General features: G+C 39.1%; 1 protein-coding gene across 5 annotated transcripts in view; it reads right to left on the minus strand.

Annotated features, from left to right (window-relative positions):
* Positions 1-17,857, minus strand: part of akap13 (A-kinase anchoring protein 13) — a 135,020-nt gene that overhangs the window by 60,031 nt on the left and 57,132 nt on the right. For all 5 annotated transcript variants that reach the window (XM_032559928.1, XM_032559927.1, XM_032559925.1 and 2 more), the window contains exon 10: positions 4,955-5,009. In XM_032559928.1, coding sequence (XP_032415819.1) covers positions 4,955-5,009 — 55 coding nt within the window. The remainder of the gene's footprint in view (positions 1-4,954; positions 5,010-17,857) is intronic.

The following is a 17,857-nucleotide window of genomic DNA, read 5'->3' on the forward strand; positions in this document are numbered from 1 at the left end:
GATTTAGGACACTCTACAAATTACTTTCCCAGAGTCAATTACACTGACCTCGACACTGATAAATGACACCCTAGTGATTTTCCGCTATACAACCTCAATTAAAGTGAAGTGAAACTTTATCTTTGCTCCTAACCAAGCATCTTTAATAACAACCAGGTTGCACGCGTTGAGCGCATTCACCGATAACACGCTTTTGGGGCTCCAGTGGAATGAGGACATTAAGATGGAGGATACATAAAGCCAAAGTTGCTCGTGCTTACTAGCAACCATCACCACTAACCAATTAAGAGTGGGACTCCCTTCTCTGCTTAAGATGTATGAAAATAACAAATGCCTGGAGAGGACTGGAGATATATATATATATATATATATATATATATATATATATAAAAGATAGATAAAACCACACATTTTGTTCTCCAGGAAAACCATATTTCATGTTCTCCATCGAAGACAATTTATTTTATGTGTGCCAGTATTTTAACCCACAACATAAGAGCTAAAGGAAAGTGACTTCTGATGCCTGAGCAAAACGATATTAGTATCGTTTCCATTCGGTCGCTTAAAGATGCTCCATTTGTCAAAGCTACAAATGATGAATGCTAGTGTAACATTACTGATGTTGATCTGAATGACACAATCCCATGAAAGCATCCTCAGTTTAACAGACTACTAGATATTTTTGGAAAATGAGGCGGTGGTGTACTACGAAAAAAGGAAAGAAAGGGCTGATTTCCTTGTTTTTAAGTATTGTATCCAAGTCTTCCATCATGGGCAGATTGCGGATTAGCTGGCAGAGGGATTTCCTGTCTGTTATTATATCACCAAATAAATAAGGCAGAAAGGCTGAGAGGAAAAGATTTCCACCAGGAAGGGAGTATTATTGTCCAGCTGCTGCAGAGGAAATCAACCTTTACCCTCCCTTCTATTTTACCTCCGCATGACACCTCTACTGCTGTCTTTAGCGTTCTCTTCCCACTGCTGCTGCTTTCGTTATTATCAAACCGACTCACATTTTGATTCTTTTCCTTCACAAATAAAGGATTATTTGTCCTTTTCTTTGTAATTTAGACTGTGTGGGCAAACTTACCAGGCCAATAACATATTTTCTATCTTTTTGCCATTTGTCAAGTACTTACGTTATGTGCAACGGTTCTAAAGTTTTATAAGAACCAAATAAAAACTCACCGAATCCTTGCCTTCAGTTTAGCTACATACTGTGCAGATTACACCGTCTTCTTTGTTGAAACAAAACTAAGTCGAAATGCAGAAGCAGTGTGTGAAAGACTTTGGTCCGCTTGTCGAATAACCTTTAGCAGCAGTAACTGCTTTCAATAATGACCAAGTCTCATCACTGTGAATTCTCACCTCTTGAGAGGTGAGAATGTCTGCAGTCATAATTTTATGCACACCCTTGTGACAGTCAGATAGCCTCGCATTTGACATGACAATGTTTTATTGCAAAAAAAAAGGGGTCATGACCGGCAGGAAGTGCGAGTTTTCTGTGGGTGCAATTGCACCACCACCGCCGCCGTGCATAACAGCTGGTGTGAGGTGCTTTTGATCATACACTTTGCTTCACCTGAATCTGGAATTGGGCGTGAATCTGGATGTACACCAGCAGATTTTTTTTTTTTTTTTTAAAGGTTTAAAATAACCATTTGTATAATGAGAACAAGTCAGGTTGGTGTTAGTTAGTAGGACCAGTGTTGCGGTATTCTATGCATCAATCAGCTGTCACTTTCTGCTACCTCTCAATAAAATCACTTCAAGCCACAGAAAAGGGTATGATGGAAAATGTTTCAGGTTTTCAAACAACTTTTTAAAGCCTGCGTATACCCTGATACAAAGAACCAGTCGCTGGCTATATCAACTGATTTAAAAAACTTTAAAAGTCTTTGATATTTTTAGACTATTATTGAAGACGTCAACTGCTTAGTAGATATGAAACGCTGTAGGACTAGAATCACGCCTACTAGAATCACGCCTACTTCACGCCTACCCTCTATGTTACTCTGTGTAGCTCGAACCTAAAAATATGTAGAAGTAACACCAGAGGAACATACAGTGAACTCTAGATTATTTGTGTCTTAGTATTTGACTTTTCTGTTGAAGGTAACTCCAAATATTTAGTTGAAATTTTACCAATTTGCAGATTTTTTCTTTTTTACCTACAGCGTATGCCAAAAATTCCAAAGAAATTGCATCTTTGGGAAATGAAATACCGAGCAGTAATGCGACTTTGCATGCTATATGCTCATGTTTGCAAAGCAGCCAATCCTGGAGTGCCATGTTATTATTTACAGTAGCTGATTGGCTGTACACCCAGGAGCTGAGATAAGTAAAACTGTAAATGCTAGTTTCTTTGGTAGTGCTAAGATACCAGAGATCTTGGTACCTCAGTGATGTGCCAATAGCAGAAATAAGGAAAACTGCAAATGTTAGCTTATTTGGAGGAGATATACAATCTACTCTGTATATTGTGAATATTAAGGTTTGTTCTGTGTTTGAACTGCTGTAATAGGTAGGAATATTTATAACTATTAGTGTGGAATCACTAAACTACTCCATAATATATTTTTGTGTCAAACTATAAAACCATTCATATTTTATACTGGTCTATTGCCTGCTTTGTATTTTGCTTATAGATCAATAATTCAGTCTTGTTTGTTCAAAGGACATTAATTTCCACCAAAAAAAAGGTTGTTCAGATGTACTTTTGATGATGTAAACCATAAAGCCAACTTTCCCTATTTCAGTAGCAAATGTTATATGAACAATATAAATAAAGAAATTGGTATCAAGTTACATCAAGGTTTAAAAAGGTCATTTTTAAACCTCTAAGATTTTTCACTATTAATCTCCAACGATCTAAAGTCCCTTTAATGAGAGGCCAGAGGAAGCGCTGGAATGATTGTTGTTTTCTGCAGCAAAGTGAAGCATTGGTAGCCCCCTCCCCCACCTGTTGATGCACACTGCATTTCAATTAGCTGAAAATTAATATAGATTTCTTCCAAGTTTTGATATTAGGGTGTATTCCCATTGAAAATAGACACATGGTGCAGATTATTCTAACAGCAGACCCTATGTTTTCTGTTAGAACTTCAAATAAAAACTATTAGATGAAATTGTAGATTACTGAATACATTTTTAATGCTATTTTTGCTGTGGGTTATCATACCATGAGAACGATACTGGCCTATGCACAACGGATCTAGCTGAGAGTTTGACGCAGTCTTTTTTCAAAAACACCAAGCGAGTGAAGAAACACAACCATGAGAAATGGGAAGTGTCAGCCTAAACTAGCGCTGAATGTAAGGCATAAGAAGTCGAGTCACCGTGGAGACATGTTTCCCCATGAGCCACTTGCTGTTACTTCAACTATTGCCTCGACTTCAGCTGGGTTTACATCACATCTCTTCCCACAGTCCTGCTTCATCTTCAACTTTCTCCAAGTCTAATGAAATTCAGCTCTCTTCAAGTGCGTGCATAAATAATCCCAACGCCATCACCCCCGTGGAGCCAGCTAAATAATGCATTCCATTCTTCTCCTGCTCGTTGCATGCAGTAACATACCAAAAAGAAAGCAGGAAAAGCTCAGCAGCACATCACAATGTTTTCAGTGAAAACACAGCCACGGTGGTGGAAAAGGAAAGAAAATGTCAAGTTAAATACAAATAAAATCTATGCACTATTAAAAAAATGCACTTTCAAATGACAAGATGCTACGCAAGCAATTATATTAACATGCCACATTAAAACTGAAGGCCGTCTGACAAAGCGCTAACTGCTGTTAGCAAGTGACTTTGCCTGGTGAGCCGAGAGTAAAGAAGTACGTAAACTACGTACAGTAAATATGATGGTGAGTGCTTTAAGTTTCACACCATGTATCCATGTTTAATTCTCTTATTTTGAAGGTAGAAAGGAAGTAGTTCTCAAGTTGTGTTAAATAAAGTAAAAACTTCAGCTCAGTCTGGATAACAATACTTGGTAAAGTGCCAACCACTCCGACTGACTATATTATATTTATATTTAATGTCATGCTAATGTTGCAGCATTTAGTGTACTTAGTGGAAAAACTAAATACAGAGAAACAGAGTGGAGAAACAAAAACTTTGTACCAAAAACAATTATCACGTATTATTGATAAAGTAATGCTGATGCTAAACTAAAGATTTCTTTTTATGAATTTGGACTGCCTTTGATCATCTATAATTCAAAGTCTAAAATACTAATAGACTTTTTCTAAAAGAAAAAAAAAAAAAATCTATTTGCAAAAACACATTTCCGATGTTTTTATTTCACCATAACCACCTTAGAATTAAATTAGCCCAAAAATCACACTACATAGTCTTGTCAAACACAGATTGGATTATTTTAGCTACGTTTCTAAGAAACGTAGCTAAAATCTCATCTCCTTACTGCGAATACAATATTGTAATCTAATCTCCTGAGCTGGATACCACTTGCATGAAAAGAAGACCTAAGAAAACTTTTGATGTTTACCCAACTCAAAGGTTGTCGCTTTGATCTGAACATCCAAAAACCACCAGCATGTGAAAAAGTCTCAGCTTAGTGTTTTTGAACATCTATGTTGTATTTATCTGCCTTCATTTCCTCTTCTGAGATGCAAAAAAAATGGCCCTACAGACTGCTGGGCCTTCTCTGTTTTTGTTTTGTTTTTTTTAAAGTTATGTTCAAGGTAACCTATGCTCTCTAAAAACTGTGCTTTGTCTAAGCGATAGCAGACTGAAAAGCGGTCAAGTTGGACATCGATTGGCTAAATTTCGAAAGGATGAGCTTCTAGCTGAAAACACCCACACGTTAAACAAAGCAGCAAGCTTATAGAAATATCTAAAACTTCACAACAAAACAAGAGCATTAAAAAAATATCAACAATCATAAAACAGTAGGCCATCTTTCTAAAGTGATGGAGGAAACTGGAGCCTCCTACCTGAGTGCTGAGGGTTGCAAGTCTGATGGAACGACGCCTCTCTGTCTCGATGGATCTGCAGAAACAGGAAGACACTGAATCAGCCTCATCACCATGTGACCGTCACCCACAAAGAAATAATGATGCAGAACGACATTGTCTGTTAAAGAGAGCGCTGCTGCTGCTAATCTGTAGCAGTTACGTTCGCCACTTTATGAGAGGCGAACGTAAACGACTCGAATGTTCGTGGGACTGTGTGGTTCCCCTCGGGGGGCCGGGGTCTTCGTCTGGCCCACAGAGGAAGTTACTTGAAAAAGATCCAACTTTTTTCTCCGCTCAAAACACACCGCCGCTCAGATACGCACGAGCGGCCTATTTGAGATGTGTGGTCACAACGCTGTTGCGCTGCTTCCTCTGTGGGATTAATGTCTACACAACAGCTGTGGTGGTGAGTGTGTGTGTTACAGAGAGGAAGAGAGACAGCACGTCACCACAGCTAACTCAAAAGCTAGCTAGCCTCAGAGAAGCTTCCTAACTTTTAATGAAGGCTGTCCATGAAAGGGAAATAAAACTGCTCCCACTTTGAGCTGCTTCCTACTATAAATATCACCAAATAACTTCTGTTTTTTTTTTCATTTCAACCCACTTTGCCATTGGTTGTTGAGCTGACAACTACACAACAAAAGCACAGCCTGTTAATCTGATATCTGCGAACAGAGATGCTTTTATTTTTTGTCTTCATTACTGTGTTTCTCTTTGCTTTGTTCCAGTCTTTCTTTAGCTCGTTTCCTCCCCTCCTTAATTCGCCCCATTTAGCTTCCACCCCCGGTAAGCTCACGCTAAGTCTGGCTCAGATCAGCAAGCTTTAGCGTTAGCCTTTAAACTTGCCCGTACAAAAACGGAGCCTTGAGTTGGGAATAAACAGCTTTATGATCTGAAGGCCACGTCCTGTTTTCTTCTGGGAAAACAAAAGGTGTTGGTCCAACACGAGTCGGGTCGAATTTCACTCACCGACTGTTGGCACGCCAGGCACTTTAATGGACTCTGGAGCGTTTATTCAGAGCCGGTCCAAGATTTTCTGGGGCCCGGAGAAGAGATGAATTTGGGGACCATCTTCCTGTTCAGCTCTCTATTCTATTCACTCGACGTAACTTCCTGCTGTTTGGCTGTCACATTTTTGACACAGTCAGGTTTTCCAGAGTCTGTGGCTGAGTATTTAGGCCAGGCTAAGATGCTTTTTTTAAAATTAGTTACAAGAATAAAGTTGTAATATTGCAAGAACATTGTCAGACAATGATAAAGTTTAAATAATCTGAGAAAAAAGTTGTAATAATGCGAGATGTAGTTATAATATGAGAACAAAGTCAAAATAATGCAAGGAATATGGGAGTAAAATACGGGAATAAAATTGTGATAAAAAAAAGTCATATTACAAAATAAAGTTCGAATAATATGAGAATAAGGTCAGAATAATATGAGAATAGTTGTAATAAAATGAAAAAAGGTCAAAATGTTGCAAGAATTTTGTCATACGACAATAAAGTTGAGATATTACAAGAAAAAAGTTGTAATAATAAGAGAACAAAGTCAATATAATATGAGGATAATAATATGAGAACAAAGTTGCCATAAAACAAGAACAAAGTCATAATATTAAAAGAGTAATGTCATAATAAAGCAAGGATAAAGTCATAATAATACAAGAATAAAGTCGTAATAATAAAACACCCATAAGAATAAAGTCGTAATAATTTGAGAACAAAGTCATAATTTTACCAAAATAAAGTTGTAATATTAGGACAATTAAGTAGTAATTTTCTGAGAATGCCAACACAAAAAAAATAATAAAAAGTTGTACAGTTGAAGTTATCAGTCACACAAATAAGAAAATACTTAGCCTTTTAGTGCATCGGCATCAAATTATTGTGAGTAGCAGGGATTCAAAACAACTAAGCCAACGACTTTGTCCATGTCAAAGAATGAACTGGCAATACTGAGTCTTTATTCTGCCAATGTTATGACTGCATTCTTGTAAAATTATGACTCTATCCTCATAATTATAAAACAAAACGATGTTTAGTCTGGAACTAATACACTGTCATAAGAGTCCTTGTGCACAAAGTGTAGAAAAAAATAGTCAGAAAAAAATGCAACTGCAAAATAAAAGAAAACGTATCTGTAAGAATGCGAGCCACAGATGGAATAGTCCGGAGGCACTGAGAAGATTTATTCACCAATTTCCACTCCTTCTGAGACAAAATAAAGTATATTTTTATTGATTGTGACATATTCCTATTAAGTTGGAGAGTTTCTACATTTCAAGCTCAGAATATCTATGAGGAGACTATTTTGGTGTAGAAGAAATATTTTTGCACAGGCAACATAATTTAGACCTGTGGATCATACAGACTGACTTCTTACTTAAGGTTAATATGTTTCTGGCTAATAGTCTCCGTAAAGAAAAGCCTTCAAATCAACGCCAACGACACTGAGAGATCTCACATCTGGACAAAGATATTAAAGACCAGGGTGAAGCTTTTACAGAAAAAGAATCCCCATTTTTATGATATATGAATTAAACATTAGACTGTAGATGATGGGCTAGGGGATGTGTGCGTGTTAACATGCACAATTCTGATGCAGAAAAGTGAGGGTCAAAGAGGCAAAGATGGATTTAAGTTGAGAGTGCCTCAAGTAAAAGAGGCTGGGAGCGCCTAGTGAAGCACATTTATATTTGATTGATTGATTAATCAAGGGTATTTTTGATACTTGGAAAAAAAGGAATTGAAATATTTGCATCTTTTAACAAGTTTCTAATATTGCATAAAGGAGGCTTAAGTGGTTAAATGAAAAATCTTCAATGAAGAATGGGCCAGTTTTTTTTAACCTGATTATCAGATCAAAAGATTAATCGATTTCTAAAATAACCGTTACTAACCATGTACCTGGTGAACTTTGTGCTTACTTTCACCATTTGTCTTTGCGAGTTAATTCTGTACAGTTGCAGCTTTTAAAAACAGTTGGTGATGGCATGGATAGATGTAGAGGCTTAACTTTTTTTAACGTTTGACTGTTTTTATGTTTGCCATGGATTTCCCATAGATTTTCATCAGATATTACAAAAAAACATAAATACCCAAGACCGGATGAGAGACTCGGCACTACCACGAAGGTCAACTACAGTGGGGGTTTGAGAAACTAACCCTCTGCTCTCCCAGCGCACGCTATCGACTAGCCCACTGACCCAGAGAAACACTGAGCTCTGTTGTCCAGGCCTGGGAGGAGTGAGCTAGAGCCTTTACACTTTAGCTTTCCTGCAAACACACACACCCTTACTCGCCTACATAAAACACTCCTACCTGCAACCTGTTCAGCAGAGCCACATGATAAAAGCTTGCTTGTGTTGCCTTGGCTCCTTCATCAAATCTCACGTGCACACAACAAATCCCACACACTTAGATGCAGATTCTTTTTTTTTTTTTTTCCTCCTTTCCCTTGCAGCTGTGTTCAGATATCAAACAGGGCCAGCTGAGAGAGAACAAACACGCTGACGAGGAAAGATTAGCTGGTCACAGAGGGCTTCGGTACACACACACACACACACAAACGTGAAAGATGTACTGTAAATGCCTGCACAGATTCCGCGAGTTCCCGTTGCTGCTTGCTACAAAGGGGCCGGTGTGGATTAACCTCATCAGGGAAAGTGGCACTGGAATGTTAGAAACGCACTCAAATGAGGAATGGGAGCTAAAATAAAATACATTTACAGAAAGAACAAAATTAGAAGATTGTTGGCGCTGAATGACCTGGAGTGATGGGGGATGAAATGTACAGCTGTGAATTGATCAGACCATTGAGAAACCAAAAACTGATGCCTCTTAATTTTGGCTGAGTTGATGGAATAAAAATGTATAGCGACTATTACAGGATACAGCTGAGAAGGCAGTTAATAAAACCCCTCGGATTTCACGTCATTAACTTCTTGAATAAAACAGCTTCAACATCACTAACTATCACAAATAGGGTTTCTGCAGGTTTCACCAACTCAAAATTAAGACTCTAAAATCTTTTTAACACCATTATGTATGAAATTTACGACCCGCTTCATAACAATGTACAAAACAAAACTGCACACACATATATGCCTATATATGGAAATCTATATAAAACTATTGAAGAAAAATTGTATTATTTTTTAGATTAACTATAGATCGATATTGTTTAATGTAAACATGCTAATTTTTTAAAAACATGTTTTCTGATTAAAAGATTTTGCGTAAGGATCAGGTGATTTTTTTGGCTGTATTGAAACGTAAATAAATGTTACTAGTGGCGAAAAAAGATGAAAACGGCGACAGAAATAGTAGGAGAATGAAGGCAGGGCATGTTTTTTAATAATTATTTAGTGAACATATGTACTTATTCAAGTGTGATGGAATAATCACAATATATAATACACTGGAAAAATATAAGACCCGTGAGTTTTAAATGTCTTAAATTCAATTTCTGAATGCATTTAAGACATTTTAAGGCCTCATTTCAGATGAATGAATTTAAGCGTTTTTAAGGATGCGTGAACACGCTGGTGAAGAAAAGCGGAAATAAAGCAGGATTATTTTCAGGATGTTGTGATCAGCAGAGTCTCGAGGTGTCGGCCAGTGAGGCCTGCAAAACAACGAGTCAGTCGGCGATGGAGCCGATCACCCCAACTGCAGGCTGCCAGTCCGTACTCTGAGTCTTGTGCATATTTGTAGTGTCGGGGGAATCTAAACTGCACCCAGTAAAAACACATCTGGTTTAAAAATAAAAGACAGACTGCTGAGTGAGTGTGTGTGTGTGGGGGTGTGTGTGCGTGCGTGTGTGGCAGAGCATGCAGAAGTTGGACTGCTGCCTTGTTTTCAAACAGGCGTGCAGCCAGAGAGGTTGTGCAGCACTGAAGGATGCCATGGCAGACAGCATGGCTGTTCCCAAGCCAGGCGTGTTTACGCGGCACGCTTTGATATGCGACGCTGGCGAGCAGCCGGCCTCGGGATGCAGCTATTCTCAGGTGAACCTGGGAAATGCACTTTCTGCACAGACTAATTTTTTTCCCCCTGAAATCATAAACAACAATAATCAGAATTACTCTATCCCCCTCCTCTAAGTTGAAGGGAAATGAAACATCTCGACTCTTTGTGTTCTCTGAGCCTCTTCTCTGCAGTTTTTATTGTGTCCTGCTGACAGGCAGACGCTGCAACTGTAGGAGGAGCCGCTGCTCTGTGAGATGTTTGGTTAGTCCAGAAGAGTGTTTATATGGATGCCAGGAGTCAAAATAACAACCACATGAACGTGTAACAAGGCAGACCTTGTTACTGTATCCATCATTGGGCAACAATGCTATGGCTGGTCAACATGAAATATTCTACACATTGTCCAAGGTACAAAATGCATCCTTTCCTGGATGAACATCCCCAGAGTTCCCAGTCAATTCTTTTAAGCTAAAGGATGGAACCTGCAGGTAGGAGGGAAGGAGCGATGGACGGAGAAAAGGATGGATTTGGAGAAGGACATACAGACGGATGGACCAACGGATAAGAAAGACAGACAGGTGGATGGATTTGGAGGGAGTATGGACAAATGGATGAATTGGGAGAAGAGTGGATGGATGAATGAATGGATGGGAAAAGAATGGTTGAATAGATTGGAAGAAGGATGGATGGACTTGGAGGGAAGATGGATGGATTGGGAAGAGAATAGATGGAAAGACAGAAAAGGTTTCATGTATGAATGTATGGATTGGGAGAAGGAGAAATGGATGATGGATGGAAGATTGGGAGGAGAATGGATGGACTGAAAAGGATTCATATGTGGCAGAATGGATTGGAAGAAGGATGGGACGGACGGATGGACTGTTAGAAAGATGGATAGATGGATTGGGTGACGGATGGACGGACGGATGGATGGATGATTTAGGAAAAGGGCAGATAGATAGAATGAGAGGAAAATGTCTGGACAGACAGGCCGAGAAAAGTATTCATGTACAGATGGATGAATTGGGAGAATGACAGACAGATGATGGATAGAGAGGACAGACTAATGGACAAAGATGGACAAATGGATGGATGGATGAAAACAACTTAGTAATTTGAAAACCATCAGAAGAAGCACACTTTCCAGAGCAACTTCTTAGAAATTCTGAAATTTGTCAAGTTGACCGCAGCACAGTAAGTAAAGTCCAGAAATATTTCATCCATATCGTTTTTTCTTCTATATTTCAAAGAAAACAGTAATCAACAATGCAGCATTGCCATTTTCCCTGAAAACATTGAATAATAAACAGGAAATAAGTTCCCAAAAGTGGAAAGAAAGACTTACTGAATAGCTTTCCCAAGCCTGTTGGGCGTTTCCCCATCTATCTGTGGAACCGCATGCAGTACTTACACATCGATCTACTGTACTGCTAAGTTAGTTAGTCGAGCATAAAGGCTCATTCACGGTGACTGTACTTGGTAAGTAGAGTAATGATGTGTTCTGTGACTCCTGGCCAGGAGAGATGCTGGGATGTTAAACGCTGGTTGGAATGAAGTCATTTGGCCAAATGCCTGTTTCCATCCAAGGGCAGAGGAAACTGTTAGCCAGCCACTGCCTTTTCCCACACCATCATATCGCTCACTCTCTTTTCCTCCCTGCTCCTCTGTCAGTCTGTCTCTCTCTGTCACACACACTGTTGCTATTCTAGCCTTGTTTTGTAGAGAGAGGCTGACATTAGAACAAGTCCAGGAAGGAAAAAATAGACCAAAGTGAGGCGTTATGTGTAGCAGGGAAACTTTCCCAGATACTCTCCTTCATGTGCCCTCATCCCTAAGTCCCAATCGGTAGCTATGGGCAAATGCAGACAAGCCCAGTAGTGTTTTTAAAGTGAACTTTGTACAGAAATTGTCTGTTTGTGACGGAGACTAATTTCCAGTACGGAGGGAGCAGTCCACCTTCTTCCAGATGTGAACCTCAGGATGACTCACATTCAACAGAAAAGTACTTGCATGTGTGATAAAGGTCATTCCTTGATCAAAGTGCATCAATGCTGAAAAACACAGATGACATCCTCAAGATCTTAAAAACAGATTAGAATTGAGACCGCAGCTAAAAAAATCCATCCCGAGAAGAGGCCATAGACATTATGTTCGAGCTTGATCCGACCCGACAAATGTACTTTTATTATAGGACTGAGCAAGAAGTAAACGCCATGTTATTTTAATTAAGATTTTACTGCTTTTGTTGTTAGACCACCATTTAAGTAAGAAGTAACTTCTCTTTCTAGCTTTTGTTTAGCGTCTTCCATTTTGTTGCTTGCTGTAATGGCAGGGTCAGTCTAGGCCAGTCGCAATTAGTAATAAATCAATTAATTGCATGATAAAGCAAAATCATTAATTTCCATTTACACTATTTATCATTTTTCTCTTTTCTCTTTCTACCAAAAACTGGATGACTGTAGTCTTCACTCTTTTATTTTGGTCTCAACTAGCCCTTTTTTTGAAGGACAATCTTGTTTACACAGTCTCTATAATTCATTTTATTTGTTGCTTCTGTTTTGTTTTATTTTAGATATTTAAAATGTCTTCCAGTTCCAGTGTTAGATGTTCATTAGAATTGAAAGTTCATTGATTTTTGAGCTCAATAATCTTGCATTATTATGATCTTGTATTATAATGCCATTACCATTGTATTACTTGAAAAAGGTCTCAAAACAACAATATTGCAATAACTTCTAGAACAATTTATTGTCCAGCAAAATTTGTCATCGTGACAGACCTAGGTGAGTGAAGTGCAAATCATCGCCAGCGTTGCATATCAAAGCGTACTGGGGGCACATCTGATTGGCAGAAGCAAAGGAGGGCGGGGAAATGTGCGCATGCAGTGCGCTGGACTTGTTACAGTCTAACTTCTGCACCCTACTTACTTTCTTTATATCCTCAACAGGTTAAACTATCTACTCCTCTATTTACATTATAATAAGGAGTTTAACACAACTTTACACTTTCATTCTCATTTGGTTTTCTCTGTGCTGTATGTATTGCAAGCGCCACAGAAGCCCAGAGTTCGACACAACTCAGAGCGTCTGTGGGGACTTTATGCCAGGAATGTTATGAACATGGCTTGATCGTCAATGGCAAAGATGCTCCAAGATGTAGCTTCATGAAGGAAGAGATGAGCAGAAAGGTCAAGCTTTTGATCTGCTGCTCCGGCTACTTATTTCAATCACCAATGATCATGAGGTATAACCAAATGAGTGAAGGTCCCACCGGTAGGGAAAGCATCGATTAGTGCAAAGGTTAACTGTAAATTGACAGATTGAAAACATGGAGTGGCGTTTGCTTAGTTTCACAACAGTAGTCTTATTAATATGACAGAAAATGTAGGAGCTTCTTTTCAGGCAGCTGACTGCCTGTGTGCAGCATTACCCTGGAACTTGATGTTTTAAACCCAAGATCTTGAGTAAATGCAGGGTTTGGTTAGCTTAAATGCTAGAAACCAATGTGAACTTCTTGGTTTTGAGATAAAAAGTAAAATAATTGACCATATGTCAACCCAGGCCTTTCTCTTGCATGTTTGCGGAACAACTGGGGATGAAGGGTGTGACTACACTTTTATATTTAATTTGAGCAAAATACGTATGTTGGTTTAGATTTCAGTTGGGAGCAGCATTGTTGACAAATGACAGATTGGTTTTCCAAGCCTAAGTGAGAGTAAATTATGACTCGATCAGGTGGTGTTTGATCCTCTGAAACATCTTGTGTGGATCACTAAATCGCGACATGTGATTTTGTTTGTCACCAACCTGCTCCATATTTGGCTTGGAGCAGGTTGCGCACTGCAAAAATTAATGGATTGTGATTAATGTCGAAATAGTGTAGACCCAAATCAGCAATCAAGGCAAACAAAACTCCACAGTGGACAAAAAAAAAAACTTGCTATAGAGTTCTGTGTGTAGAAAAGAAAAGGTGCCATTTAGGGCTTTAAATAGCATTCCCCTTTTGGGAGCTGTGCAAAAGCCCATTTACAAAAAAAAAACAACAGAAAACTCCACTTAGCTCTCATTTCAACCGATTTGACACAAAATCATTACAGTTCAGTACTCGAGAGGATATATAGTTACAGTACGACAGCCATTTTCAGAGAAGTTTATACTCTGTATAAGCTGCAGTTTGTCGGACAAGTACCCGCTGTGCTGACCAAATAACCCTGGGAAGACCTTTAACAGCCTCAGCCTCATTAAGTTTTATGCACAGTCGCTCCACAGAGATGGACAGAGAGCAGGCATCCGCCATGGTGTCACATAAAGCATAAGCATATGCACGAGCTTCCATGCAGAAACCACACTCCGCCTCGAATAATAAGCACTCTGTGTCTGAAGGGCCACTATCAACAAACGTGCAATCATGCACCAGCGTGCAACACAACAGAAAACCCTTGAAACACCCATGATAGACCCCCACAGATTTGTCAAAGCACACTGAAGCAATTTATGATACTTCTGGTAATGCTTTGTTTAAGAAAAAAACAGTTTTTTGTTTGTTTTTTTTGGAAGAGCTTTTATGAGTCAGCCTTACCAGGCCTGCGATACCAACCTGTCTCAGGAACTGGGGCTGCTAATTCACTTCACGAGGCGCTATTAAATTGACTTCATTTAAAGTAATGATGAACATTACTTATCTCTGGCCTCCTTTTTTTTATGGTTTGCTTTTAGGAATTGGGTCCCGCTTTCAAATTTCTCCCCCTGCCTTTTACTACTTTTGCCATTACATTTTTACCTGTCTGCAGCTCTTAACGGCTTCGCGTTCAAAGCTTCTGCTCCAAAATGATTGTTATTACTGTGGCACCGGCCGTATTGTAACGCCAAAACAACTTTGTTTGAAAAGTGCAGGGAAGTGGCCTACCTTGATGAGAACCACGTCCACCGCGCGCTCTCCTTTGGCGCAGAGGCTGTACCTCCGCTTGTGTCGTTCGTACATTTTCCTACAAATATCCAGAACGGGGTTTTTATGGATTGGAGTGGGGGAGAAAGAAAATCCACGAGGAGCGCTTTTGAGGAGAGGCTGAAGCTGTCGGCTAAGCCTCACCTCTGGCTGCCACAGAGGCAGCCTCCAACCAAACTCCAGCTCCGGTCCCACCCTCCTCCTTCGCCTCCCTCCCTTCTTTTTCTCGTCCTCTGTCGTCTCTCAACTTCTCCAGACTCTGTCTGACTCATGCCTTTGCTCTCGCTCGCCTTAGCGAGGCTGTGAATGCCTCTCTCTCATCGTGTGAAGCAGCCATCAGAAGTGCTGCATTGTTACCCTATGACAGATGACAAAAGGCCGTTATTGACTTAGTTGGTGTGATTAAATCCATGTTCTGCGTTTCCTCCGCAATTATGAGGTGCCAACGAGTTACCAGGCCAACAAGAGCCCCTACCAGACCAACACAACCTTTTGCAAAGCTAAAAATATGATGTAGATCTTAATTTGGTTTCCCAAATAGCTAAAATATAAAAGCTTGAAATTTCAAATGAATTTAAATGTGTGTATAGAATTAGCACAAAAAGAAAAGGAATTATGTGTTTGGTTTTTGTTGTTAATGATTCTTGGGAATAGAGTTGACTATTTTTTGTGTACTTTTCATACATCCATTTAAGGGCTGGACAATGAATCAATAACAATATACAGTATGTCACAATAAACATAAAAATTATTTCAATGAACTCCAATCCAGAACACAGCATTCTGGGAGATGTAGGCAGAGGAAAGGCTTTTGCTGCTCTGTCTTATCAATGAGCTCACTCACTTTTTGATTATCTAGCAACATCCCGTAGTGTAACTTGCACAGCAGATGTTTCAGGTTTTGCCACCGTGATTCATAACCGATTAAAAATAAACAACATGTGGGAAGAAAAAACTATGCATAAAACAGGAAAGGTCATGCCACCAGTTTGGAAGTATTTCAAAGATGTAAAACAAAAATCTGTTAAAAAATGATCAGATATAGACTGATATGGAAGGCTTACATCGTGATACGCTTTTCAGCCTAATTCATTTCATCTCCACTACAGGTTGGCTAACTGGAAAACAACATGTTTTCAGGACTAAAATCTAGCTATTAGAAATATTTTGGTTTGCAGAGTAATGATGATTTAAAATAGCAGCAGAAAGGTCTAATTTTCTGTGCAACATGCATGTTTGATTACAAGCTGCTACTAAATTTACTGCATGTTTTTATCTATGTTGGCATGCATGACAAAATCAAGACAACAAAAAAAAGGATTATGGTCTAGCTAACGTAATTGTAACAGCCAGTGTATTAATTTTGCAACTGTAGGCATTATCTACGATACAGTTTTAAATGAGAGGAATGATGTATTTTTGTGTAAGTGCCAAACTCTGTTTTATTTTTAATCTAGTTCACGGGCCATAGATAAGGATCTCAACAGATAGCAGTGACGCGTTCTAGCAACCGCTATAACCAAAACAGCTGTCTGTGCAAAACACAGATGGTTCCCAGGAGCTCCGCCCATCTATGTATTTCTTCTACATGTGTTGAAACTTTTTTCTTCTTCTTTATGAACGGTCTGTTGTTTCTTGCAGGTCGTGTCTGACAGAGGATTGGTCAAAATTCATCTGTGCATTACCTATTTCCAAAAAGAACAGTTTGGTTTTTTTTTACATCCTGCAATTGTAAATATATACAATAACATATATTACAGCTGTAATTGCTGTTCTGCAATGCCATGAAACCAAGATGTTTGCTCGTGCTGATTCTAGTCTGGATCCGTCATGCACAATGCAGGTTGGAAGTTGTTGGGGTTTTCTATGCAGCTTTCTTCTGCCTATATGGCAGAATAACAATGCAACAGAAGACAATGATCATCCTCTGGAATGACGTCCCGGCAGACGTGTCCAAGTGTTTTATTGCTAGCTATCAAGCAAAGGTTTGGCAACATCCCTCACCCATAGTAACGCCTAATGAGCACCAGAGAGACTGTTTAAAACATGAGACCAATAGAACGGGATGAAAACAGAAACCCGTCTGAGAGGGTGTGTCTGCAGCGAAAGCTGACCCTGAAGGCATCATGAAGCCGACAGACTTCATTGATGAAGAATTTATAGCGTTTACTGGAGGAGCGGCAGCAACAGTAGCAGTTACTGCATTTGAAAGATGGAGAAAAAAACTATTTTTCTGGGAAAATCCTTTCTTATTCTTCTGCGTCCTGATGTTCTTTGGTGAGTCCATCGGCTTTCGGTTATGTTTGAATTAATCCAAATCAATAAAATTACCTCGATATCGGAAAAACAAGCTGTTATTTAGAAAATTCTCATTTCAGGGTTTCTTTCTGCAGACCAACTAAATTTTAAGACCATTATGAATAAAATGTAAGACCTGCATCACGACTAATGTACAAAAGAAAATCCCATGTTTATATCTTCATACGTATTGCTTTGGTTGGCAACAGAAGTGAGCTGGTGGCAAAGACGAACATCGTTCAACCAACCGCCAACCCATTTGAACTTACCAATGATAGACACAAGAAAGCTAGCTAGCTCGCTAGCAAGGGTAAATTAATGGTATCCTCAACCACCTCGATCCACAGATTGCAGTGAAGATGTCTGCGTGCGACACAAACTGTTGCCTGAGAGAAAAGTCCCGAGATTAAATAGGGCTACTACGACAACATTTAGATCCTGCTATTAACGCATTTAAGGTCAAGACATTTTAAATCCTTAGTTTTAGATAAATGAATACAAGACATTTTAAGGATGTGCAGACACCTTGCATCTAGTACCTAGTTTTTAAATTTTAAATAAAAACATTTAACGAATTTCTAAAAGCAAGCCACAACTAAATTTTATGATGCTAAAATCTTCCGTCTTATTAAATGTTCACCCAGTCCCACTCACTAATGTGCAAACAATAATA

The sequence above is a fragment of the Xiphophorus hellerii genome, chromosome 4, assembly GCF_003331165.1.
Source record: "Xiphophorus hellerii strain 12219 chromosome 4, Xiphophorus_hellerii-4.1, whole genome shotgun sequence".
Taxonomy (NCBI): domain Eukaryota; kingdom Metazoa; phylum Chordata; class Actinopteri; order Cyprinodontiformes; family Poeciliidae; genus Xiphophorus; species Xiphophorus hellerii.